Source organism: Scyliorhinus canicula, chromosome 27, assembly GCF_902713615.1.
Source record: "Scyliorhinus canicula chromosome 27, sScyCan1.1, whole genome shotgun sequence".
NCBI classification, from domain to species: Eukaryota; Metazoa; Chordata; class Chondrichthyes; order Carcharhiniformes; family Scyliorhinidae; genus Scyliorhinus; species Scyliorhinus canicula.
The window spans coordinates 20,798,912-20,824,160 of record NC_052172.1 but is presented as its reverse complement, the minus strand read 5'-3'; the positions used below and the strand labels follow the sequence as shown (position 1 = coordinate 20,824,160).

At 49.5% G+C, this 25,249-nt stretch overlaps 1 protein-coding gene across 2 annotated transcripts in view; it reads left to right on the top strand.

Annotated features, from left to right (window-relative positions):
• The window catches only part of ccdc9 (coiled-coil domain containing 9), a 41,379-nt gene extending 24,789 nt beyond the window's left edge, over window positions 1–16,590 (top strand). Inside the window, exons 10-15 of one of the 2 annotated variants that reach the window (XM_038785970.1) lie at window positions 4,511–4,616; window positions 5,192–5,261; window positions 7,322–7,832; window positions 8,132–8,395; window positions 10,299–10,370; window positions 16,188–16,590. In XM_038785970.1, the coding sequence (XP_038641898.1) occupies window positions 4,511–4,616; window positions 5,192–5,261; window positions 7,322–7,832; window positions 8,132–8,395; window positions 10,299–10,370; window positions 16,188–16,210 (1,046 nt within the window). In that variant the 3' untranslated portion in view covers window positions 16,211–16,590. Of the gene's footprint in view, window positions 1–4,510; window positions 4,617–5,191; window positions 5,262–7,321; window positions 7,833–8,131; window positions 8,396–10,298; window positions 11,045–16,187 lie in introns of those variants that run through there. The other variant, XM_038785969.1, reaches the window with a different exon arrangement.
• Window positions 16,591–25,249: the final 8,659 nt, after the last annotated feature.

Genomic DNA, 25,249 nt, shown 5'->3' with positions numbered 1-25,249 from the left:
CTTGTGACAATAAAATGATTATTATGTTATTAATTCTGCAGTTGTAACCCTCCATTCCTTCTCACTCATCCTTGTCTAGTTTCCACTTAAATGGTTCTTTGCGGGCAGCACGGTGGCGCAGTGGGTTAGCACTGCTGCCTCACGACGCTGAGGTCCCAGGTTCGATCCCGGCTCTGGGACACTGTCAGTGTGGAGTTTGCACATTCTCCCCGTGTTTGCGTGGGATTCGCCCCCACAACCCAAAGATGTGCAGGGTAGGTGGATTGGCCGTGCTAAATTGCCCCTTAATCGGAAAAATGAATTGGGTACTCTAAATTTTTTTTTTTTTTAAATGGTTCTTTGCTATCCTCTCCTCATCAACTTTGTTTGACCCCCCCCCCCCCCCCCCCCCCCACACAAAGCACGAGATCACCACCAATATTCTTCCCGCAGTCTCGCCGGGTTTTCCGCCAACATTGGCTTTTCTGCCCACGTCCAACGGCAGCAAAAACTACCCCCCACCCCTCCAACCCTACACAGCTGTGCAGGAGGGGATCAAGCCTTTCTCACCAGCCTGTATTGGCTTCAATCCCGAGGACTGGAGCTGCCCACTGCACAAAAGCCATCTCCTGTTGCACGCAGTAAAATGAGTTCCGACCTCTTTCCTCACTTCACCAGGAGTGGGCAAACCATCAGGAGGAAGGGTTTTCGTGTTTAGCCAGGAGTTCCACTGTGCAGTGGTGTGGTTAAAGGTCGTTGCAGCACCTCCGCGATGCTCATTGGCTGCCCTCATGTCAGTGGAAAGTCTTTGCAACTCGTTCGTCTGCCTTGTCGCCCCCAACAGCACCCAGGGTCTGGCAGCTGGGCGCATGGCCCAGGCTGGCAATCCCAGTACCCGACTGAGGGAAAGCTGCACTGTGGGAGTTGCCACCTTACAGATGCAGCGTTAAACCCCGGGTGCCCCCTTTGGGTGGATGTGAAAGATTCCATTGCTTCAGAGCGAAACGGCGGAACTTCCATCTGTGTTCTGTGCTAATACTTATCCCTCAACCATACGTAACTAAAAATCCGATAAACTGGTCATTGCCGCATTGCCGTTTTTGGGATCTTGCTGTGCGCACAGGATGTGGGTGTTGCTGGCAAGACCGGGATTTTTTACCCATCCCTAATTATTCTTGAGACGGTGGTGGTAAGCTCCCGCCTTGAACCGCTGCAGTCCCTGTGATGTAGGAATACCCACTGTGCTGTCAGGGTGGGTATTCCAGGGATTTTGACCCAGCGACAGTGAGGGAACGGCCGATTATATTTCCAATGGATGGTGAGTGACCTCGGAAGAGAACATGAAGGGGGTGGGGTTCCTATAGAATTTACAGTGCAGAAGCAGGCCATTCAGCCATCATCGAGTCTGCACCGGCCCTTAGAAAGAGCACCCAACCCGAGCTCACACCTCCACCCTATCCCCATAACCCAGTAACCCCACCCAATCGTTTTGGACACTTGAGGGCAATTTATCATGGCCAATCCACCTAACCTGCACATCTTTGGACTATGGGAGGAAACCGGAGGAAACCCACGCAGACATGGGGAGAACGCGCAGACTCCGCACAGACAGTGACCCAACAGGGAATTGAACCTGGGACCACAGGGCTGTGAAGCAACTGTGCTAACCACTGTGCCACCGTACTGCCCTATGCATCTACTGCCCTTTTTCTTCTAGGTGGTAGAGGTCGCGGGCTTGGAAGGTGCTATCAAAGGAGCCTTGAGTTCCAGGGTGCATCTTGTAGATGGTACACATGGCTGCTACTGTGCTTCGCTGGTGGAGGGAGTGAATCTTTAAAGAGCTGGATGGGGGGGGGGGGGGGGGGGGGGGGGGGAGCGGTGGCTCCATGGTTATCACGGCGCCGAGGACCCGGGTTTGATCCCAGCTCTGGGTCACTGTCCATGTGGAGTTTGCACATTCTCCCTGTGTTTGCGTGGGATTCGCCCCCACAACCCAAAGATGTGTAGGCTAGGTGGATTGGCCACGCTAAATTGGAAAGGAAAGGAAAAGGAAAATCGCTTCTTGTCACAAGTAGCCTTCATTTGGGGCAAAAAAGAATTGGGTACTTGATATTTATTTTTAAAAGAGTTGGATGGGGTACCAATCAAGCGGGCTGCTTTGGCTTGGATGGTACTGTGCATCTTGAGTATTGCTGGAGCTGCGCTCATTGCACTCCTGACTTGTGCCTTGTAGGTGGTCGGCAGTCTTTAGGGAGTTGGGAGGTGAGTTGCTTTCCACAGGATTCCTAGTCTCTGACCTGCCACAGTATTTATTTGGCTTATACAGTTCAGTGCCTAGTAAAGTCTAGCTACCAGGATGTTGATAGTGGGGGGATTCAGCAATGGTAATGCCATTGAATATCAATTCTCTCTTGCTGGAGATGGTTATTGCCTGGAAATTACGAGACACAAATGTTACTTGGTGTTTATCGACCCAAGCCTAGATATTGTCCAGGTCTTGCTGCATTTGGACATGGACTGCTTCCATTTCGGAGGAGTTGCAAATAGTTCTGAACATAATGCAAACATCAGTTTTAAAAAAATATATATATATAGCATCTCGACTTCTGACCTTATGACGGAGGGAGGGTCACTGATGAAGCAGCTGTAGACAGTTGTGTCTAGGTCACTTCCCTGAGGAACTCCTGCCGTGATGCTCCGGGACTGAGATGACTGACCTTCCAACAACCCAATGCATCTTTCATTTTTTTCTGAGTGACTCCAACCAGGGGAGACCTTTCCCCTGATTCTTACCGACCTCTATGTTGTCAGGGCTCGTTGATGCCGCACTCGGTCAAATGCTGCCTTGAAATCGAAGGCAGTCACTTTCAACCCTTCTCTTGAGCTCAGCTTTTTTGTCCATGTGTAGACCCAAGACTGTGCTGGTGCAACCCAATTGAGCATTAGCGAATCGATTATTGCTGTGCAAGTGCCAGTTCGGCCCCACCTTCCACCCCTTTGCTGATGGGGTGGTAATCGGCCAGATTGGTTTTGACCTTTTTATGAACAGAAATTACCTGGGAGGGCAGCACAATGGCGCAGTGGTTAGCACTGCTGCCTCACGGTGCCGAGGTCCCAGGTTCGATCCCGGCTCTGGGTCACCGTCTGTGTGGAGTTTGCACATTCTCCCCGTTGTTTGCGTGGGTCTGGTGTGGTTCTTGCGCTGATATTGGGCGGGTAATTGGCTACATACAGCTGACCATTTTAACTCCTTCCCCTGCCCCCCCACTCTTGTGTACTTGTGTTTTTATATATTTTAAGTGTTCGTTATTTTACTATTTCTCCTTTCTTCCTTTCTCTGTTCATGGCTATCTTCCTGTCTGTAGGTCTGAAGAACTTTAAGAAATCAAATCCGAGTGGCAAGCATACAGGTTGCTGCGTCACTCTTCCGCATGTGTTTAGTTTGTGAGTGTGAATTCTGACATCTCCCCCATTGATTTTTTTTTTTTAAACTGCTGTGGTTGAGTGGGAGGTGCTCATGCCTCCCCAGTCAGAGCGCTGTGGGTTAGAGCCACACGGGGACTTGAGTATAGAATCCAGGCTGACGCCTCGATGGAGTGCCACACTGTCAGAGGTGCCACCTTTTGGGCGAAACGTTCTGGTGACACCTGACTCCCTACCCGTTCCCGGGGCATTATTCGATAAGGCAGAGCAAGGGAGTTCTCCCCGGTGACCTAGCCCTCAACCGACATCACTAAAATGGATTATCTGCTCTATATAGTATTGCTGGCTGTGGGAGCTTGCTGTGCTATAATTTGCTGCCGCGTTTTTGACGTTACAATAAAGCTACACTTCAAAAGTGCGTCACTGACTGCTAAGCACTCCGCGATCATGAAAGGTGCTACAGAAACGCAAGTCTGCCTATTTTTGTTGCTGGTATATTGGCCTAGGTCATAAGCCTGACCCTGGAAATGCCCTCCGACTCCTGCCCTCGAACTGTTGCAAGACGTTCATCAACCAGGTCAAGCTGTCTCTTTTGTACCAAGTCGCTCGTTTATTCCTGTCCTTTCTGGAAGTGTCGCCAGCAGAAGAGATCTAAATACTTCCCAGTAGCTTCATTGCCGTGTTAATGTAAGCCAACTTGTGACAATAAAGATTATTATTATTATAGTTCTGTGGACAATCGCGGGAACGTTTTCGGGGAAATCCGAGTGGTGTTTTCAACTGTTAGAACTCACTCCGAGAAAGCTGGGAAAGAGGGTGAAAACCTATTCAGCGAGACTGCCGTCTTCCTTAATAATAAAGGCTCATTGTCACAAGTCGGCTTCAATGAAGTTACTGTGAAAAGCCCCGAGTCGCCACATTCCAGCGCCTGTTCGGGGAGACCGGTACAGGAATTGAACCCATGTTCTGCATTACAAGCCAGCTGTATAGCCCACTGTGCTAAACCAGTCCCTTGGGCTTGGTATGGGGGTGGGGGAGGGTTGTGGTTTGCGGGTCTCGTTCTCCGGTCTGGGGTCTATCGCTGGTAACGTCCTCCCTTCTTTTTCAGATGAGCGTCGCCCTCCCAAACCGCCAACCATTTCCGACTTTGTTTCTCACTCCAGGGACAAGGAATCCAGGAGAGGGAAAGACAAACGCGGGGGTAAGAATTACAGGTAGGAAAGGTATTCCGATTCTTGCCTAATGGGATGCTCACCTTCGCCACGTTCCTCTCTGCTCAGACCTAGAGGGTCTCCCTCGAACCCCTGTTTGGAGCTGGTTTAACTGAGCACTGTTTGAGCTGTTAATCGTGCCCCTGGAACAAGGGAGTAGGGAAACTATACAGAGTTCCACCACGATTCCTGTTGGAAAATGCTGACAGACTCTGATACAATTCACAGCACGGAATTGCAGAATGGTTGCAGCATGTTCCGAGGCCATTTGGCCCATCGTGTCCGCACCAGCTCTCCGACTGAGGAATTCCCCTTGTCCCATTTCTCCACCTAGACCTCCACTATTTCCCCCCTCAGAGGCACCTCCTAGAAACTGGTCCTGTAATAGATATACTGCCTCCTGTCCAACAATATTCAGTGATTTAGCAGGGAAGAAGTTTAAAATGAAGAGAGTTCAAATGGCAGCATTGAAGAGTGAGGGAGGGGAATGTATGTCTGTGAGCTACTCCCTGTAGGTATTAACTTTGTCTGCTTGATTTCTCCGGTATTGAAATGTGTTCCATTCTTTTCTCCTGTAGCATGCATGACGATCGCTGGGAAGCGGGTGAAGCAGCACATGAACAGAAACAAGTTAGTGAAGATCAGCAGGTGGGGAACATTCTTACCGTCCCGTTGTGTGAAAAAGATGAGGTGCAATGGGGACCAGAATGTTGTGGGGGAATCGAGAAAATTGGGTGTGTACCTCGTGCTGCTGGTGCGGAGAGAGATCACGGAATGGTGATGGCTCAGAAGAAGGCCATTCTGCCCATCTAGTTTTGCGCTGGCTCTCCGCAAGGGAAACTCCGCTGTCCCACTCGCCCTGCCTTTTCCCTGTAGCCCTGCAAATTTGGACGCTGGTGAATATATACTGTCCAGGTTGGGTGGGTGGGGGGGGGGGGGGGGGGGGGGGGGGTTGAGGGAGGGAAAGGGCCGGGCAGAAGATGGGTGCGTGCTCAGTGGCAGAGAGAAGAAGCGCTGATGCAGGCTGGGGCTCACTGGAGAAGATGGCACAACTCGGTGGTGAGGTTACAGACATTGGTCATGTCACTGGGCACAGAGAAGCAGGGCACTGGGATGTGGGTGAAGGTACGAGCCACAGCATTTCCGGTGTGACCGACACCAAGAGCAATGGGTTTTGAGGTAAAGACCATGTGGGTAAGGGATTGCTGGCAGCAGATTGGGATGTTGGGGTGGAGGCAGGGGAAGGCTGTCCTGGGCGATAGACCTGATTTAGATGAGGTGGTCAGCTCACTGCAGTCAGACCGTGTTGACCAGGAGTCGGAGTGGACAATTTTAGTTTTCCCAACGGCATGTCACATAAGGACGTTGGGGATAGGAGCAGGCCATTTGGCCCCTCGGAGCCTGTTCCACCATTCACTAAGATCCTGCCTGATCTGATTTGTGGCCTTCACCTCCAATTTCCTCCCTGTCCCCCAAAATTCTTGACACGCTTGCCAATCAGTCGAACTCGGCCTTGACTATGTCCAACGATCCGTCCTCCATTCCACTTCAAAACACTCACGACTACCTTAATAGAAGGAATTCCTCCTCGTCTCTGATCCCTTGTTTTGAAACTTTGCCCCGGTTCTCCCCCCATGAGGGGAAACATCCTCTCGGAATCCACCCCGTCAGGGCCCCCTCAGAATCTTGTATGTTTCAATAAAAATCCTCCTCGTTCTTCCAAACTCCAAAGAATAGAGAGTCAGCTGCTCCTCGTTAAACAAACCAGGAATCCGCTTGTGAACCTTCTCTGAAATATGCCCTTCCTTAAGTAAGATGATCAAAGCTATACACCGTACTCCAGAGGCGGTAAGTTCCGGCCCATCCCACCGGTGGGATTTTCCACTCCCGTCTAAATCAACGGAGTTTTGAATGGCTCGCTATATTCTCCAGCCCTGCCCCCACCATGACGGGGCTGTAAAATTCCACCCTAGGCGTGGTGTTAATAACTGGGTAGTTGGGATAAGTGAGGGGGGCCTGTTTGTTCAGTTGGCTGTGATGTGCAAACTAATGCCCCCAATGCAAGTTCAACCCTGTACTGACTGAGGCAGTTCTCAGGCTTATCGCCTCGCCTTTGGCCGTATCGTAGCACGACCCAGGGTGAACAACCCTCGGAGAATGAGGATGCTACAGAGAGAGAAAAAGACAGACTGACACTTGGGCGTGAGAGAGGGGGCGCCAACCTTATCAGTGGTAGTGGAGGAACTGAGTGTCACTTGTGTGCATGTGGAAACCCACCCCCTGGTGTGTTTGTAGGATGGCGTTACTGCTAAATGGAGATTAGGACAAAAATCTGGCCTATAACATAGACAACTGTGCACACAATTGTCTGTCAGTAAATGGCTTTGCACAACATTCAAACTTATTTTACTATTTCAATCTCAAAACTTTTCTCACTCCTAAAACCTTTTACTAATGACCTGGTTAAGATGATGGGCTTGTTATACAAGAATTGGTTTGTCTACAGATGTAGGCCTGAGTTAAACTCCACTTGCCCAGTTACCAGTTTGTCTAGTAGCTATGAGCTGTTTTCCAAAGGGTTGCTTCACTGAACCCGAATGACTTCCAAACCAACTGTGCCAGAAAGATTTTGGAAACTGCGAGTATTTGTGTTCAAGTTGTCAAGTCTACGAAGCTAAAAGTCACCCTCTTCGTTTTGATTCTAACAGGAAAAGAGATTTCAAGAAAAGCCTGCTCAAGATGTGAAGCTCAGTGAGCTCAAGGGCAATAAGGAAGAGTTGCCGGTGGATGAGGCAGATGATGAAGATGAATGGGAAGATGCAAGTGACGACGAAGAGGAAATAGTGGGAGAAGATGTTTCAGACAGTGAGGGCGAACCGGAGGAAACAAAGGCGCTTGAGGAGGAGCAGGAGACGAAGGGGCTAAAGGAGGAGATGGAGGTGGAAACGGTGCAGCACGTCAGCAGAAGCCCAGAGATTGATGCCAAACAGCAGCGAGTCAGGAAGGCCAGGGAAACGCCCAAACTTTATATTCCTCCAGTGGATGAAACTGTCCAGTTCAAAGAAACTGCACCCAAACCCCTGAGCCCTTTCTCTCTCGAGGAGTATCACCCAGTGAAGGACTGGGCAGAGGAGATGGAAACATCATCACCAAGGTGCAATGTTCAGCAGAGTCCATTACAAACGGTGAACACAGCAAAGGAGGAGCAGAACAATAAAGGTAAGATTTGGGGGTTGGGATTGGGGCAAATACAAATAGAATCTCTCTTTATCCCTCCACTTTTTACCTTTTCTTAAAGTCTTATCCCAATTTCTGGGATCCGGCCTTCCCCATCAGGAGTGTGGGGGCTTGGGCCTAGATAGGGTGCTCTTTCAGAGGGTCGGTGCAGACTCGTTGGGCCGAATGGCCTCCTGGCCTGTGGGGATTCGAGGAGACAAGACTTTTTGCACACTCCGCATCCCGTGCTCCTGGTTGGGTGGTTTGGTTTGAGTTAATGAGAGCGGTGTTTTCATTTTCAGTGGAGAATAAGCAAGGGGATGTCGCTGCCAGCAGTGAATCACAGGCCTCGGATGTACAGACTGGGATAGAGCCTGTGTCTGTAAAGGAGCCGCCTCCTCTGCACTACGCGACTGAAAGCAACCAGCCTGCTGCTGAAACCCTGGATGCGCACGTGGAACCTGACATTAATGATGGCCATCAGAGCAGTGATACTGCCACTATCGTGGTTACACAAGCGGCAACAGAAGAGCAACTTAAACAACAGGAGGTCAATAGGAGGGAAGGTCAGTGTTATCTTTGGTCTGCAATCAAACACAGCACATTGTGTAGCACTGTTGCTTCACAGCACCAGGGTCCCAGGTTAGATTCCTGGCTTGGGTCACTGTCTGTGCGGAGTCTGCACGTTCTCCCCGTGTCTGCGTGGGTTTCCTCCGGGTGCTCCGGTTTCCTCCCACAAGTCCTGAAAGCCGAGCTTATGAGGCGGATTGGACATTCTGAATTCTCCCTCTGTGACCCGAACAGGCGCCGGAATGTGGCGACCAGGGGATTTTCACAGTAACTTCATTGCAGTGCTAATGTAAGCCTACTGGTGACACTAATAAAGATTATATGATACCTGGTCAAGCTCCCATTCATTGTACATGGGATGTGGGGATTTCCTGCTTTTGCGCTTCAGGATCTGGGATTAATTTGCAGGATAATCATTTTTTGGGCGGATCGCCTTTCACCATTGTGCTGTGATCAAACATGCAGTTGAAATGTAATTCATGCAAATGCCACGCAATTCAGAACACCCAATAAGATTTCCCTGAAATGCGCCCGTGACCCCTCCTTTCTCCATTGTAAACCTTCCCCAATCGTTACTGAGGAGTCTAACAGAGTCTAACCCATGCTCATTCAGTTTAAAGGTGGCTAGTCATACATTTTTCAAAGCATTGATCATTTTTTCACTGAACTTTATTAAAAATCCAACGCGACATGATTTATGAGTGATTATCTGAACCCTCTAGATTTTATTGAAGGAAAAATGTGGCAAACGCCCTAGATTAAAAAATGGGAAAATAGCCGGAAATATGCAGTAGGTCAGCATTTGATAACCTCATCGGATTGCTGTCTTTTCTGTTTTATCTGTGAGTTGTTAACTGCGCATTCAGAGTCGATAATTTTAATTGTATTTTCATTATTTTAAGTTCAGTGGCTACAGTGATTTTGTTTCTGGGCACGGCGCCTCATTACTTGAAATTAGCTTCTGTATATTAATCAATGAAGTAAATTCTCTGCTCTGCCCTGGTGCCAAATGTACACAAAGTGGGATTTTACAGCCCCTCCCTGCCCCGCACTGCTGCTCCAGCAGCCTACCATTGTCTGGGGGTGGGATTCTCCAGTCCTGCCAATGTCGATGGGGTTTTCCGTTCCACGCACCCTCTGTCACCAGAGAATGTGCAGCAGGGGAGTGTGGGGGCGGGGCGGGGGGGGGGGGGGATCCATTTAATTCCTTTATGGTGTCCTTTTTTAAACGGTTATTTTTCTTCTAAACTTTCTATGAATTATCCTTCCGGATGGTTTTATATTTTTCAAAAATTGCCCCCCCCCCCCCCCCCCCCCTCCCCCCTTTGCTAAGATTGAGCTCTAAGTTTTTCCAGATTTGCTTTGTTAAAACCTCCCTCCCGATTTCACAACTCTGGCGCATCCGTCAGATTCCTTGTTCCAGTTTTTAAAGTTCGTAACAAAAGCCGCCTCCTCCCTGGTTCCAATTAAAAAAAAAAAAAAAAAAAATATTTATATATATATTTTTTTCAAATTTAGTGTACCCAATTCTTTTTTTCCAATGAAGGGACAATTTAGCCTGGCCAATCCACCTACCCTGCACATCTTTGGGTTGTGGGGGGCGAAACCCACGCAGACACGGGGAGAATGTGCAAACTCCACACGGACAGTGACCCAGAGCCGGGATTGAACCTGGGACCTCGGCGCCACGCGCTTGCCACCTGCAGCCCCCCCCCGATACCAACTTAGTGAATCTCTTCTGCTCCCTCCCTCTCCAAGACCTTGACAGCCTTCCTAAAGTCGGGCATTATTGCAACACACTCTCGCACCTTTAGTTCCCAAAACGTAGTGTGGCTTGCGAGATGGACATTGCAAATTACATTGTCTGGTTTGTAAATTTTATTTTTTTTCTCTTGAAAGATGGTTTCTTGGAACCCTCCACAAGGACAACGCGGAGCACAGATTGCGTGGAGGGCAATGAGCCCAGCTCAGGTGCAGTTCGAATCACTAGCTACGAGACTGTTTGTTTTCGTAAGACTCCTGTCCCTCTGGATTAAGCTTGATGAACCTGCTGTCTAACCTCCAAGTGTTTGCTTAACCAAACCTGACAATGCAGCTAACATCTCTAACCTCCTACAGCCCTGACCAAAAGGCGACGTTAACCAGCTCCAGGATGCTAACATTAACACCTTGGCCTCTTTTTTGAGGTGCTAGGCCGAGGCTTGGGCCTCCAATCTGGGGAAGATCCCACGACTTGTTACTCTGAATTGCAACTCCTGCTCCCCGCTCCTCTTCTTGCCCAACTCCGTCCACTTGCCGCACTCTCTCGGGAAAGCATGGCCTACCCCTGCTTGTGGGATCTCTTCCCTTTTCCATACTTCTGGCTGTTCTTCTTATCTGCACAATGGGAACCTTCTGAAGAAATGGACGTAGTTTCTATCTGCGTTGGATTTAGTTACCATGTGTTTGTTTTTTGCATCGGGTGGTTTGGAGATCTAGTGGGCTGTCTGGAAGATTCTAGAATCTTGACCGTGCTCCAATTTTCTTATTTATTTATTTTTGGGCCAGCACGGTGGCGCAGTGGGTTAGCCCTGCTGCCTCACGGCACCGAGGTCCCAGGTTCGATCCCGGCTCTGGGTCACTGTCTGTGTGGAGTTTGCACATTCTCCCCGTGTCTGCGTGGGTCTCACCCCCACAACCCAAAGATGTGCAGGGTAGGTGGATTGGCCACGCTAAATTGGGGAAAAAATGTTTTGGATTCTCTAAATTTAGAAAGAAAAATGTATTCATTTATTTTTAAATTGGTCTTTCAAATAGAAAATACCCTCTTTGTGTTTTTTTTAAACTACATCTTTGGCATGGCATGCAAGACATTGGTAAAGTAGCAAGGTGCTTATCGCCAAAGAAAAATGCAATTTGAGCCATGGTCTCTTTTCCTTGGTCCTACCCTGTGTCCGTCGCCCTTTGACCTTGACTATGAGGTAACAATGGGTGGGATTCTTAAGGCGCGTAGTGATTGTGCGGTGGGCGGGGCGGAAGAATCCAGCCGTGTGTGTGAAAAACAGCATTTCAGGCCGATATTAGTGATACATTGAGCAACAGGGCTACAATTTTCATGGCGAGCAACAGAAACTTGCAAATGATTTTAACCCCTTTTTTTTTTTCATTTAGGATCAGGCCGGGTATATTTGATTAAGGTCTCAACCTTGATGTTGATTGTGAGGTTGCTGTATTTGCCATCAGCTTTTTCTAGTTACATTCAGACACCAGTTTCTTTTTTTTTTCCATTTTTGGATTTGTCCACAAACACTTGTTGTGTACACAAGCGTAGACTTTATACTAATTTTGTGTCCTATTTGTGCAGACCTATATGAACACAGCAGTGTTGATGGTGCAATCACTCAAGGTGTTTTGTTTTGGAACTTTCCATCAAGTGCAGTGTTTACCAGACACAACAACTTGGAACCCATTGTGTAGCTGGCCGTGGATACCCAAGGGGTATTATTTTCCACTCTCATCCTGTGTTAATTCTCCTCTGGCAAGGGTACCACGGTGGCGCAGTGGGTTAGCACTGCTGCCTCATGGCGCTGAGGTCCCAGGTTCGATCCTGGCTCTGGGTCACTGTCCGTGTGGAGTTTGCACATTCTCCCCGTGTCTGCGTGGGTTTCACCCCCCACAACCCAAAGATGTGCAGGGTAGGTGGATTGGCCACGCTAAATTGCCCCTTAATTGGAAAATAAAATAATTGGGTACTCTAAAAAATTCTTCTCTGGCTGTGGGATTTTTCCCGGTTGACTTCCACTTTTGCTACGAATGCTGGAAATCCCCGAATCCCACAGCATTCTTTTTCATTTTCCTGTGAGAGGCATCAGGAAACTTGCATTTCTACAGCATTTTGCATGCCCCCCCCCCCCCCCCCCCGCAATGCTGCCCTAAATGTTACTGTTTAGAATGCAGAAAACTGCCCAATTTCTCCACAGCCAAGGCCCAGATTACACGGCAAGGTCATCTGTTTATTTTAGTGCTGGTTCAGGAATGGAAATTCAAGGCTATCAGGGAGGACACCCCTGGTCTTTCAAATAATGCCACGGGATCTTTCCATCCCCCTGTGAGGACAGATGGGGGCTTCAGTTTACCATCTGATCCAAACAATAGCACCTCTGACACTGCAGAACCCCCTCAGTACTACGATGTCATGTCAACCTGGATTGTACTTCAGCCCCTAGACTGAGACCCAAATGCAGGACCTATGGAGTCATGAACAATGCAGTGTGAGACCGTCTTTGAGGTTCATCTGTGCAGTGCTCGCTCGTGAGTGACTGCTATGCTTTGACAAGAGAGTCGGTACCTGCACCTCCAGCTTGTCTAATTCCAGTCCGATGCCAATGAATGTGAATGCAGTGTGACTTTGGAGGTGGACCAGTTCAGGGCTGGACTAGAAATGCCCGAGTTGGATAGAGTAGCCCTTCTCCCTATTTGAAAACGTCACGAGAGAATGACTCTTCAGGGGGCTAACCGGGGCTGACCGTGGCCAGAGAGCTGCCCCCAGTGAGAAATGGTGTCCTCTGGAAAAAAAGGTGGAGATAAATTTGGGGAAAGGAAAGAGAGGCTTTTAAGTAATCTGTTTTCGTAGGATCATAAAATAATACAGTAAGACATTCAGCCCATCAAATCTGTGCTAGCTCTTTGTAAGAGCAATCCAGTTAGTCCCACCTTCAGTTTCTTTCCTCCTAGCCAGAAAGTGTTTCTTCATTTAGGTGTGCCTCCACTTTACCGAGGTATTGCTTGTTAGTCAATGATCTGCTGCTAGTTACCATTTGACGGTGGTTAATATTGTACACAAAGGAGTTTGTCAATCTCACCAGCATCGGTATTAACTGCACAGCCACTGTTTTACTTATGAAATGTATATTTTTGTGAACTTTTAATCTGAGAATATGAAGGAATTAAGGTTTTGAATATTGGGCGGGAGAGGGAACACAGTTATGCTAGTGGCTGTGGGTAGGGTCACTGGCAAGTTGAATAGAGATTGCCAACAGCGTCAGAACGAACCCTGTAAATACTTGTGACTTTTGAGAATTAACAATTCCAGCTGCTGATTACATGAATGCTCCCGTTTGTACGTTAGACAGATCCATGTAGTAACTTCTTATTCAAATGCAGTAAAGCACAAGGTGAGTTCCGGGCTCTGTAACAATATTGCAGGTTCATTGAATACTGTTTTTTTTTTCTATTAAATGCTTTCTATAATCTGGGCATTAAACAATGCTTTTCACACACCCGTGCAGCATTTCTTTTATCTGTTATTAATGCAAACGAATGTGCTCAGCGGATATCTCCAATCCAGGTCTGTGTCGGGGGGGGGTCTCTTAATTATCACGTTGTGTTTCAGTAATTTTTGTCTATTTATATGATGACTGTGTTGCTGTTGAATTGCTCTTCGGGATATTTATTTCACCTGACCAAAAGTGAATGTGTATTTTCTCAACAAGTGGGCAAGAATATTAAAAAATTGGCTTGTTTCAAAATGTCTTTGAGCTCCTTTTGGAGGGGAATTCACAACCCCTAGCGCCCCCCCCCCCCCCCCCCCCCCCCCCCCCCCCCCCAATCCTGTGAATTTATCTTTTTATTCATCGACTTGTTCGCAGGAAGCCTGTTCTCGTTTTTCCCACCCTCCCTCCCCCCACCTCTAAATGGTCATTATTTCAAGTGTCAAACTTGGTATTGAATGTCGCGTAGGCTATTCGACCATGATGTGCCATCACAGTTGAGCCTGGTGGGTACACATGGAAGCCTCGAACAAAGAGTTGCCGGATAGTGACCAGGAACCTAGAAATGCGAGGTGGCCATTCTTCCCCTCAAGACTATCCCATCAGTCTATCAGATCACTGCCGATTGGTATCATGACTCCACCTACCTGCCAAGGTTCCATATCCTTTAATACCTGACCTAACAAACTCCCACGTGCGTAATGCAGTGAGCCACTATAGCAGCAGCTCAGTGTTTCACATTTTTTAAACAGCAAGTTATCGATCTAGTCTCCTGTTTTAAGGGCCATCGTGGTGTGTGATGGGCTGAATGGACCATCTAGCCTTTGTCTGTCTGTTGTTCCCCTGTTCATAATCTGGATGAAGGTGGACTGGGGGGATGGCTTGTGCTGTCCAGCGATGTTCCTCCGTGTGCCCTGGACTCTCGAGAGCTTACCAATGACTGGTAGAAGATTTGGGCAGCCCGGTGGCAGAGTGGTTAGCACTGCTGCCTCACGGTGCTGAGATCCCAGGTTCGATCCTGACCCCGGGTCACTGTCCGTGTGGAGTTTGCACATTCTCCCCGTGTCTGTATGGGTCTCACCCCCACAACCCAAAGATGTGCAGGGTAGGTGGATTGGCCACGCTAAATTGCCCCTTAATTGGGAAAAAATGAATTGGGCACCTCTAAATTTATTTTAAAAAACTGGTTGAAGATTCGCACTTGGGTTTATCGCCTTGTTGTAACTGAAGCTCTGAGGAGACGCTGCTGTACGTGAAGTGTAGCTGGTGAAATATAGTACAAGACAAGGACAAAGGTTAATGTCAATGGTGAATCAATAAAGTCCAATGCAGAGAATGTGAGGAAGGCCCACATGGGCTCCGTATAATGAAGATAACTCATTTAAAATAGCTCCATGCATTTGATTTGCATCTCTGGGGTTCTGGAACTTGATTTTGGCGATTATCAATATGCATTGGCTCCCTTTCAGGGCAGGGTAGGAAAGTGAAGTTTGAGGCAGAAAGCCTTGATCAATAAGGTGAAATATACTCAACAGGCTCTATAATCTGCTCTTAATTTTTTGAGTTCAGTGTCATTTAATACCGATCATTTTGTAAGCTGGTTACAGCCCATGGCAGTTATTGACTGAAATACTGCCGCTTCCTTCAAAAGGCCTCTATAGAATCCGGTCTCCTTTTTGTCACTTTAACTGTGTTAAATCTGAAAAGAAAAGGCAGCAAGGTTTGGAATCACTGAGCCCAGAAACTGGACACTTGGAGGTGACTGAGGAGATCTTCAGGAGAGTGAGTGGTGCAGAGACTTGCAAGTATGCAGTGCTACAAGTCAAATGTTACTGTGAATTATTACCTCGAGTGTAACTGACAGGATAAAGGGACATCGATTTTAAACCAGCAAAAGACAAATTTAGGAAATGTGTGGCGGTTTGATACAGTGTGACATTCTGGGTTATAACCGAGACACAATCCTGAAATCCTTTTTAAGAAAACCAATAATGTTGTTTTGTTCAAGAAGGATACATTGCAATAAACCAAATGACGTTCTTGAAATGTATCAATCCAAGGATGTGAGTCTTGGGGTGGGGGGGGGGGGGGGGGGGGATGATAGCATGGGTGGCACGGTACACAGTGGTTAGCACTGTTGCTCCACAGCTCAGGGACCCGGGTTCAATTCCCGGCTTGGATCACGCTTGTGCGAAGTCTGTAGGTTCTCCCCGTGTCTGCGTGGGTTTCCTCCGGGCGCTCCGGTTTCCTCCCACAAGTCCCGAAAGACGTGCTGTTTGGCGAATTGGACGTTCTGAATTCTCCCTCTGTGTACCCGAACAGGCGCCGGAATGTGGCGACTAGGGGCTTTTCACAGTAACTTCATTGCAGTGTTAACATGAGCCTACTTGTGACAATAATAAAGATTATTATTATGAGATGGAAATCCTTTTTAAGTGGAGGTTAAAATGTTGGGCGGAAATTAATGGATTCATTTGGAAGCAAACAGTTTTTGCTTTGTTCTGCCTTTCCTGCTAACTGGTATCGGTGTTATTCACAGGTTCGCTAAGAGCCCTGGAATGATGACGTTGCGCCCAGGAGGACGATCCCATCAGTGTGCGCATGAGAAGATAATTGACGTGTCGAAATCTACCATTTAGCAAGTTCCGAACTAGTCTGAGCAAAGGCTGTGTGAAACTGACTGACCGGCGCAAGAAATGAATGGGCCCAGGGTTGGAAATTCTTTTCAAAAGTCATCGGGAATGGCTATAATTTTTACACTAAAGGATTTTGAGAACTATATATATTTTTCAAGTGGTTGCAAATTATACTGCAGCTTCTCCCAACATTAAAATATCGGAAATCATTTTGCTGTGGGGAGAGCGAGACAGGAAGTTGTACATTATTTTTGCAACACCAAACTGTGCAGTTATATTGATATAATAAACATCTTCTGGACCAAATAACCTTTTTCTCTGGAATGCTTGGCAATGGATAAACATTACTGAATTCATTTTTGATGATTTCTTTCAAGAAATGAAACATCTAATCATTTTTTTTTAAACTTGGCGTACGCAATTATTTTTTCCAAACTAAGAGACAATTTAACGCTGCCAATCCTCCTACCTTGCACAACTTTTTGGGTTGCGGAGGTGAGACCCACGCGGACACGGGGAGAATGTGCAAACTCCACACGGACAGTGACCCAGGGCCGGGATCAAACCCGGGTCTTCGGCGCTGCGAGGCAGAAGTGCTAACCACTGTGCCGTCCCTTAGCCATCATCTTGAACTGCTGCAAATTATGTGATGATTTTGCTCCCACGGAGCTGTGAAGAGTTTGGGGTCTTCTGAAACATTCTAGGTTTTGGCAATTACGAAGATATTTGCACAAGGACAATTGTGTGGTCTGCTAGGCATTCTATCATTCTCTTCTGTTTGGCTTCAATCAGTAGTATAAAGGCTCATTCGCAGTTAAGACAGCGATGAGGAGGATTTCGTTTCTGTGTGGACATTACTGTGTGGTGGTCTTATCCCCAGAGAGCAGTGGAGATGGGGCTATTAAATATTACGAGTTAGATAGTGTCTTGACTGACCAGAGAGTCCAAGGCTATTGGGGGGGGGGGGGGGGGGGGAACGAAAGACAGGAAATAGATTTGATCAACCTTCATCCTATCAAATGGCAGAGCAAGCACGTGATGCACGATCAATGACTACTAAAGCGAGGTTGTAGTCCAATTGAAGGCTTTAATAAGCTAAATGTCCCCCCCCCCCCCCCCCAGCAGCTCAGGTACAGAAAGAAAGCTGCTGGGGTGGCATAGGCTCTTATACCCCGCCTTTCAGGGCAGAGCTACTAACCAGGCTCGACCAATGGAAAGCATACATTATCTACCAATGGTGTTCCAGCTTTACTAGGTACCGTAATACCTCTACACAGACTACCGCATTCACCTCCTGTTAAAAAAGAGTCCGGCGAGGGTGGTGGCTTAGTATTACAACATGGTAACGTGGTAGAAGTTATGGTTATGGAGGTACAGTAATACCTCCATACAGCGTTTTGCCTTATTATCGTAACTATTTACAATTGGCTATATCCATGTTAAAATGAAGCAATCAGTCGATCGGGGGCCCTGGTCGTCCTCTGTGATCGTCGAAGCTTTGGTGGTGACGCCGGTGGAGGTTCGGCCGTCTGTGACTCCGGAAGCGTGGTTTTGATCTCTGTGCCAGCTTCAACACCCCTAGATGGTGCTGGTGGGGAAGCTGATTGACCTGGGAAGGGAGCGTCTGCGGGGTGCGTCGGTGGGCGGGGGGGCCTAGACGGGGCAGGCGGAAGAATCGATCCTCCTGGGAAGGGGGCGGCTGTAAGGTGCTCCAGTGGGATGGAGGGTGGGACTGGTGGCGGGGATCCGGTGGGCGCCAGGTCTTGATGGGAGACCGTGTCTTGTCGGGCGCACTGGGGGTTAGCGTGGAGAAGATGGTCCCTCTCGACCAACAGGTCCGACTTGTGAGCCCGCACGTGTTTTCGGAGCAGGATGGGTCCGGGAGCTGCCAGCCAAGTCGGGAGCGGGGTCCCAGTGGAGGACTTCCTGGGGAAAACAAGGAGGCGTTCGTGGGGTGTTTGGTTGGTCGTGGTGCAGAGCAGTGACCGGATGGAGTGGAGGGCATCCGGGAGGACTTCCTGCCAGCGGGATACTGGGAGATTTCTGGACCAGTAGGACGATCTTCCAGACTGTTCCGTTCTCCCTCTCTACCTGTCCGTTACCCCGGGGGTTGTAACTGATTGTCCTGCTCGAGGCAATGCCCTTGCTGAGCAGGAATTGACGCAGTTCGTCGCTCATAAAGGAGGACCCCCTATCACTATGTATGTAAGCGGGGAACCTGAACAGTGTCAAGATGCTATGGAGGGCTTTGATGACAGTGGTTGCGGTTATGTAGGGGCAGGGGATGGCGAATGGGAATCGGGAGTACTCGTCAATCACGTTCAGGAAGTACATGTTGCGGTCGGTGGAGGGGAGGGGACCTTTGAAGTCCATGCTGAGGCGTTCAAAGGGACGGGAAGCCTTTATCAGGTGCGCTTTCTCTGGCCGGTAGAAGTGCGGCTTGCACTCCGTACAGATTTGGCAATTCCTGGTGGCTGTCCTGACCTCCACGATAGAGTAGGGCAGGTTGCGGGTCTTGACAAAATGGAAGAAGCGAGTGACCCCCGGGTGGCAGAGGTCCTCGTGGAGGACTCTGAGGCGATCCACTTGTGCGTTGGCACATGTGCCGCGGGACAGGGCATCAGGAGGCTCGTTTAGCTTTCCGGGACGATACAAGATCTCGTAGTTATAGGTGGAGAGCTCGAACCCTCACCGCAAGATCTCATCGTTTTTTATCTTGCCCCGCTGTGCATTATCGAACATGAAGGCGACTGTTGCTCAGTGAGGAGAGTGAATCTCCTGCCGGCCAGGTAATGCCTCCAATGTCGCACCGCTTCTACTATGGCCTGGGCCTCCTTTTCGACTGAGGAGTGGCGGATTTCGGAAGCATGGAGGGTACGTGAGAAGAAGGCCACGGGTCTGCCCGCTTAGTTGAGGGTGGCCGCCAGAGCTACGTCGGACGCGTCGCTCTCGACCTGGAAGGGGAGGGACTCGTCGATGGAGTGCATCGTGGCCGTTGCAATGTCTGCTTTGATGCGGCTGAAGGCAAGGGAAAAATCGACAGGGGAAAAATTGTGGATTGGATCAGAGGACAGGCCTTGTCTGCATATTTGGGGACCCACTGGGCGTAGTAAGAAAAAAAACCCAGGCAGCGCTTCAGGGCCTTGGAGCAGTGAGGGAGGGGGAACTCCATAAGGGGGCGCATGCATTCAGGGTCGGGGCCGATAACTCCATTTTGCACTATGTAGCCGAGGATGGCTTGGTGGTCGGTGCTAAACACACATTTATCCTTGTTATACGTAAGGTTTAAGGATTTTTGCGGTCTGGAGGAATTTTCGGAGGTTGGTGTTGTGGTCCTGTTGGCCGTGGCCGCAGATGGTGACATTATCGAGATACGGGAACGTTGCCCGTAAACCGTATCTATCAACCATTCAGTCCATCTCTCGTTGGAAGACCGAGACCCCGTTAGTGACACCGAAGGGAACCCTTAAAAAAGTGGTAGAGCCGCCCATCTGCCTCGAAGGCCGTGTACTTGCGGTCACTCGTGCGGATGGGGAGCTGGTGGTAGACGGACTTAGGGTCCACCGTGGAGAAGACCTTGTATTGCGCGATCCTGTTTACCATATCAGATACGGGGGGAGAGGGTACGCATCCAGCTGCGTAAACCTGTTGATGGTCTGACTGTAGTCGATGACCATCCTATTCTTCTCCCCGGTCTTTACCACCACTACTTGAGCTCTCCAGGGACTGTTGCTAGCTTCAATGACTCCTTCCCTCAGTAGCCGTTGGACCTCTGACCTAATAAAGGTCCGGTCCTGGACACTGTACCGTCTGCTCCTGGTGGCGACGAGTTTGCAATCCGGGGTGAGGTTCGCAAACAGGGAAGGCGGATCGACCTTGAGGGTCGCGCGGCTGCAGACAGTGAGAGGGGGTATAGGGCCGCCGAATTTGAAATTTAGACTTTGGAGGTTGCACTGGAAGTCTAACCCCAGGAATGTGGCCGCGCAGACGTGGGGAAGGACGTAGAGCCGGTAATTTTTGAACTCCCTTTCCTGGACCGTGAGGTTTGCTACACAGAACCCTTTATCTCTACTGAGTGGGAACCGGAGGCCAGGGAGATTTTTTGATTAACAGGATGGACGGGGAGAGAACAGCGCCTTACCGTGTCGGGGTGTATGAAGCTCTCCATACTCCCAGAGTCGATTAAGCAGGATGTCTCGTGTCCATTGATTAGCACCGTTGTTGTAGCAGTTGAGTGTTCGAGGTCCAGGGTCACCGAGGCTAATCGTGGCAGCAGCTGGGTGTTCTCGTCGGGCGGTGTGTGGTCATCTGCACCGAGGTCCTGGGAGTCCATCCAAGATGGCGGCTCCCATTGGTTGTGGGTGCACAAAATGGCGGCGCCCATCCATCACACGCGGCGTCAGCGGGAGAAGATGGCAGCACCCGGAGGCCACACGTGGCCCTGGAGGAGGAGGATGGCGGCGCTCGCTGGCTGGCTGCACGGGGCCCGTGGAGAGGGTCGTAGTGGCGGTCCGCATTCCCTTCCCGAGAGCGCAGCGACCGCCCGGGCCTGGCATACCGCCACAAAGTGGCCCCTTTTTGCCGCTCCCTTTACAGGTAGACGAACGGGCTGGGCAGCGCTGTCGGGGGTGTTTGGCTTGCCCGCAAAAATAGCTGCGGGGCACCCCGGGGTTTCCGGGCCATCTTGCAGCGCAAGCTTGTGAGGGGATATTGGATGCCTCGGAATCGGCCGCAGAGGGATTCCACGCTGCCCAGGGGGCTGCCGCGCAGTCGGGGGCGTAGGCGCGTGAGTTTCGGGAGGCCACATCCAGGGAGCCGGCAAGGGCCCGAGTCTCCTTGAGGCCGAGAGTTTCTTTCTCCAGCAAACGCTGGCGGATTTGAGAGGACAGCATACCCGCAATGAAAGCCCCGAATCAACAGTTCAGTGTGGGCGTTTGCTGAAACTTGCGAGCAGCTGCAGTTTCTCACCAACACTAGGAGCGCACGGTAGAATTCTTCCAGTGACTCACCAGGAATTTGTTGCCTCGTTGCTAGTAGATGCCAGGCGTAGACCAGATTTACAGAGCGAATGTAATGTCCTTTCAGCAACTCCATCGCGGCATTGAAGTCGTCCACGCCCTCGATGAGGGTGTAGACTTCTGGGCTCACCCTCGAGTGCAGGATCTGCAGTTTATGTTCACTTGTTGGTGTGTTTTCTGCCGTTTTGAGGTAGCCGGTGAAGCACGCTAGCCAGTGCTTGAAAGTCGCCGCCGAGTTTACTGCGTGGGGGCTGAGTTGCGGACACTCTGGCTTGATTCGGAGCTCCATTCTTTAAATCTAGCTCATTAAATTGATGCACAATCGATGACTACTAAAGCAAGGCTGTAGTACAACTGAAGGCTTTAATAAGCTAGATGTTTCCCCCCAGCAGCTCAGGTACAGAAAGGAAGCTGCTGGGGTGGCACGGGCTCTTATACACAGCCTTGTAGGGCGGAGCTACCATACAGGCTCGACCAATGGAAAGCATACATCATCTACCACTGGTGTTCCAGCATTACTAGGTACCGTAATACCTCTACACCAGACTACCACAGCACGATACTCCCAATTCACATTTTCGAATGTTATCTCAAAGGGAGCCTTTTAACTCCATCACCTGTTTGCATCCAAATGCTCCCGGTGGTTCAAATTGTGATAATGTTTTTCAAGGTAAGCAGGACGGATTAACATGTCAGCTGCGGTTCATTGGCAACACTTTTGTCTCCGAGACACAAAAGTTGTGGCTTTAGAAAATAAACGCACAAACCAGGCCGACACAGCAACACCTTGAGGGAATGCTGAATTCTTGTTTTGGTTCTGATGGGATGTCTAACTGCTTTTGTCCCTTCTCCGGTGGATGTTTTCTTTAAAAATCCGATGTCATCATTCAAATATAAACAGGACAGATTAATATTGTGCAAAGGTCCCCCTCTGTAACCAACCACCGGGTGGCAAAGGCTTTCCCCCTGCTGGTTCACTGTGCGGCATCTGCACGTTCTCCCCGTGTCTGCGTGGGTTTCCTCCGGGTGCTCCGGTTTCCCTTAACAAACATATTAAAACAAAACCCCGCCAAAAAATATAGCCCCCCCCCCAACAGCTAACAGTAACCAAATTCACACTTAAAATTGCTGATTATGGTGTTGATCAAATTTCCCCAGAAACCCACCAATTTTGGGCAGGACCTGACCGTGTGGGCATGTTTCGCAGGCCCACTCGACGCTGCTCACACCTATCCTCAATCCCTTCAAAAAGCCGACTCAGGGCAGCACGGTGGCCTAGTGGTTAGCACAACCGCCTCACGGCGCTGAGGTCCCAGGTTCGATCCCGGCTCTGGGTCACTGTCCGTGTGGAGTTTGCACATTCTCCCTGTGTCTGCGTGGGTTTCGCCCCCACAACCCAAAAATGTGCAGAGTAGGTGGATTGGCCACGCTAAATTGCCCCTTAATTGGAAAAAATAATTGGGTAATCTAAATTTATAAAAAAAAAGCCGACTCAATCTGGCCTTGGGGAGATGTGTCCTGAACATCACCATGAGCTGCATCAAACTTAACCTCATGTAGGATGGCATAGTATTAACCTTACAGAGAGACCACAAAGGCTTAAGTACAGCACGCACACATCCGTGCCCCCCCCCCCCCCCACCTCCCCGCCCCCTCCTTCATACACTTGTCCCAAACAGTCCTCCTCACAGCAACCCCAACTTCTTCTCTCTGATGAAGATTTCCCCCTGCTCAGGCATATCAAAAAAGTTATCATCAGAATCCCTGGGGACCCGTAGCCTCTCTGGGTACACCACCCCAAATCACATGCCCCTGATGTAGAAAACAGCCTTCACCCTGTTGAAGGCCGCAAGCCTCTTTGCCAGCTCAGTGCCAATGTCTTGACATGTACACACTGGTGCTTAACCCAGTCAGTGTTCCAAATCCTCCTCGCCCACTGCAAGACCCTCACCTTCCATTGGATATGAAAGTGGATAATCACTGCCCACGGTGGCTCATTCAGCTTTGTCGTTTGCTTGATCGCCCAGTGAGCCCACCCACCAACCGAGAAACACATCTGCGAAAATTACTGGGTCGACTTCGAGCCCCCCATCCCCCCCCCCCTCCCCCAAACCCTCCGACAGCCCCACCAACCTGAGGTTTAGCCACCTTGACCTGTTCTCCGGGTTGTTCACCTTCCACCACCATCAGCTATTCGGCCTCCAACGAGGCAAGCCGATCCTCGTGCTGTGACTGGGCCTCCTCCACCCCCTTCAGTGTCTCACCCTGTGCTTTAACCGTGTTCAAGGTCTTCACCAACTGCTCCTGAATTGGGTCCAAAGCTTCCTCAACCGAGGCTTTGAAGGATTACTTCATCTCCTTGCCCTGCCGCTCAAACTGCCGGTCCAATTGCTTGCCAAACTTCTCCAGCTCCTGCGCCATCATTACTGCCAACATGTCCAAAGTAATAGGTGCAGCATTAATCTTGCCTCCTTTACCTTTCTTCAAGAGCTACCCTCCTGAGCTGAGGTGAGCTTCCTTCTTGACGTTTTCGACATCACTCCATTGAGGAATCATTCCTAAACCCACAATGGGCGTTTGGTCATCAAAACCCCTGAAAAATCGGGTAAAAGGTATTAAAATCGAATACCCAACCGGGCACCACTTTCTGTGTGTCTTGCTGCTGCCTGATGTTACAGGAAGTCAGATTCCAATTTTTACCATCTGCCGTGGTTGGATTTGAACCCAAGTTCCCAGAGTTTTGCACTGGTGCTCTGGATTATTTCTTTTTTATAAATTTAGATTACCCAATTATTTTTCCAATTAAGGGGCAATTTAGTGTGGCCCATCCACATGGACGGTGACCCAGAGCCGGGATCGAACCTGGGACCTCAGCGCTGTGAGGCAGCTGTGCTAACCACTAGGCCACCGTGCTGCCCCTAGCACTCTGGATTATGAACCCAGTGACAATACTCCTCTGCCACTACCTCCCCATTATCATGATCTCATTGGCTAGTGTGTGGCCAATTCCAGTCCCCTTGACCCAGAGTTGTAGGACAAGTGAAATTAAATGTAAAATGCCTGAGGCCCTTGGCTGAACCCAATAAACTGCATTTATAACTTCAACACATAAACTTTGTGATGTACAATATCATAATTTTTATATATACACACACAGAGCAGCACAAAGGAAAAAGGGTAATTGAGAAGTAAAGAAACTATTAATAAAACTAAAAGGATAAGGATCTTTGATGCACTGGGATGACTTCTAGTTAATGTGTTTTCTCTGGCAAGGTTGTCTATTTTCTCTGTAGATTCATGATTATTTCAAGTTCATAACAAAGGACATACCAGGCACTCACTGTTTTTTAGAACGTTAAAGCAATGCTTTCACCATGGGCTAGATTCTCCTCCGTTCCTGCCTCTAAGTGCTGACACCAACGGAGGATCCCTGGAGTTCCACCATGGAGAAATCAGAGCTACACCTGCACCCATGACACGACCAGTGAGGGGCTAGCACCGACGCCGCGTGAAACACTCGCGGAACGCACAAACAACGGTGGGAGACTCACCGGGTCCGTGCTGACAAGAGGCAGCCATGTACACTTACACCCCCCACACACGCACCAATTGCACCTGAAAAGATGGCGGTGGTTGTGCTGGACCACGTATCCGTCCACCCTGATCCCACAGCCCACGTCCCGGCCACCCCTCACTACTCTCTCTAGCCCCGGCAGAAGCTGCCTGGCCAGCGGCACGACTGTCGGCAAAGTATGGCAGTATTGTCTGTGTACGCCCTCTCTCTCTCTCCGCAGCCACCACGCCAGGATCACAACTGTTGAGGCCACATCTGGCTCGTGCCATCAGGAACTCATTGAAGGCGGGGCATTGCGGGTCGGCCCACTGACGAGATGTGAACGCAGTTGCAACTACGCACGCTTCAATGATGCTGATTTGGAGGGGGTGGG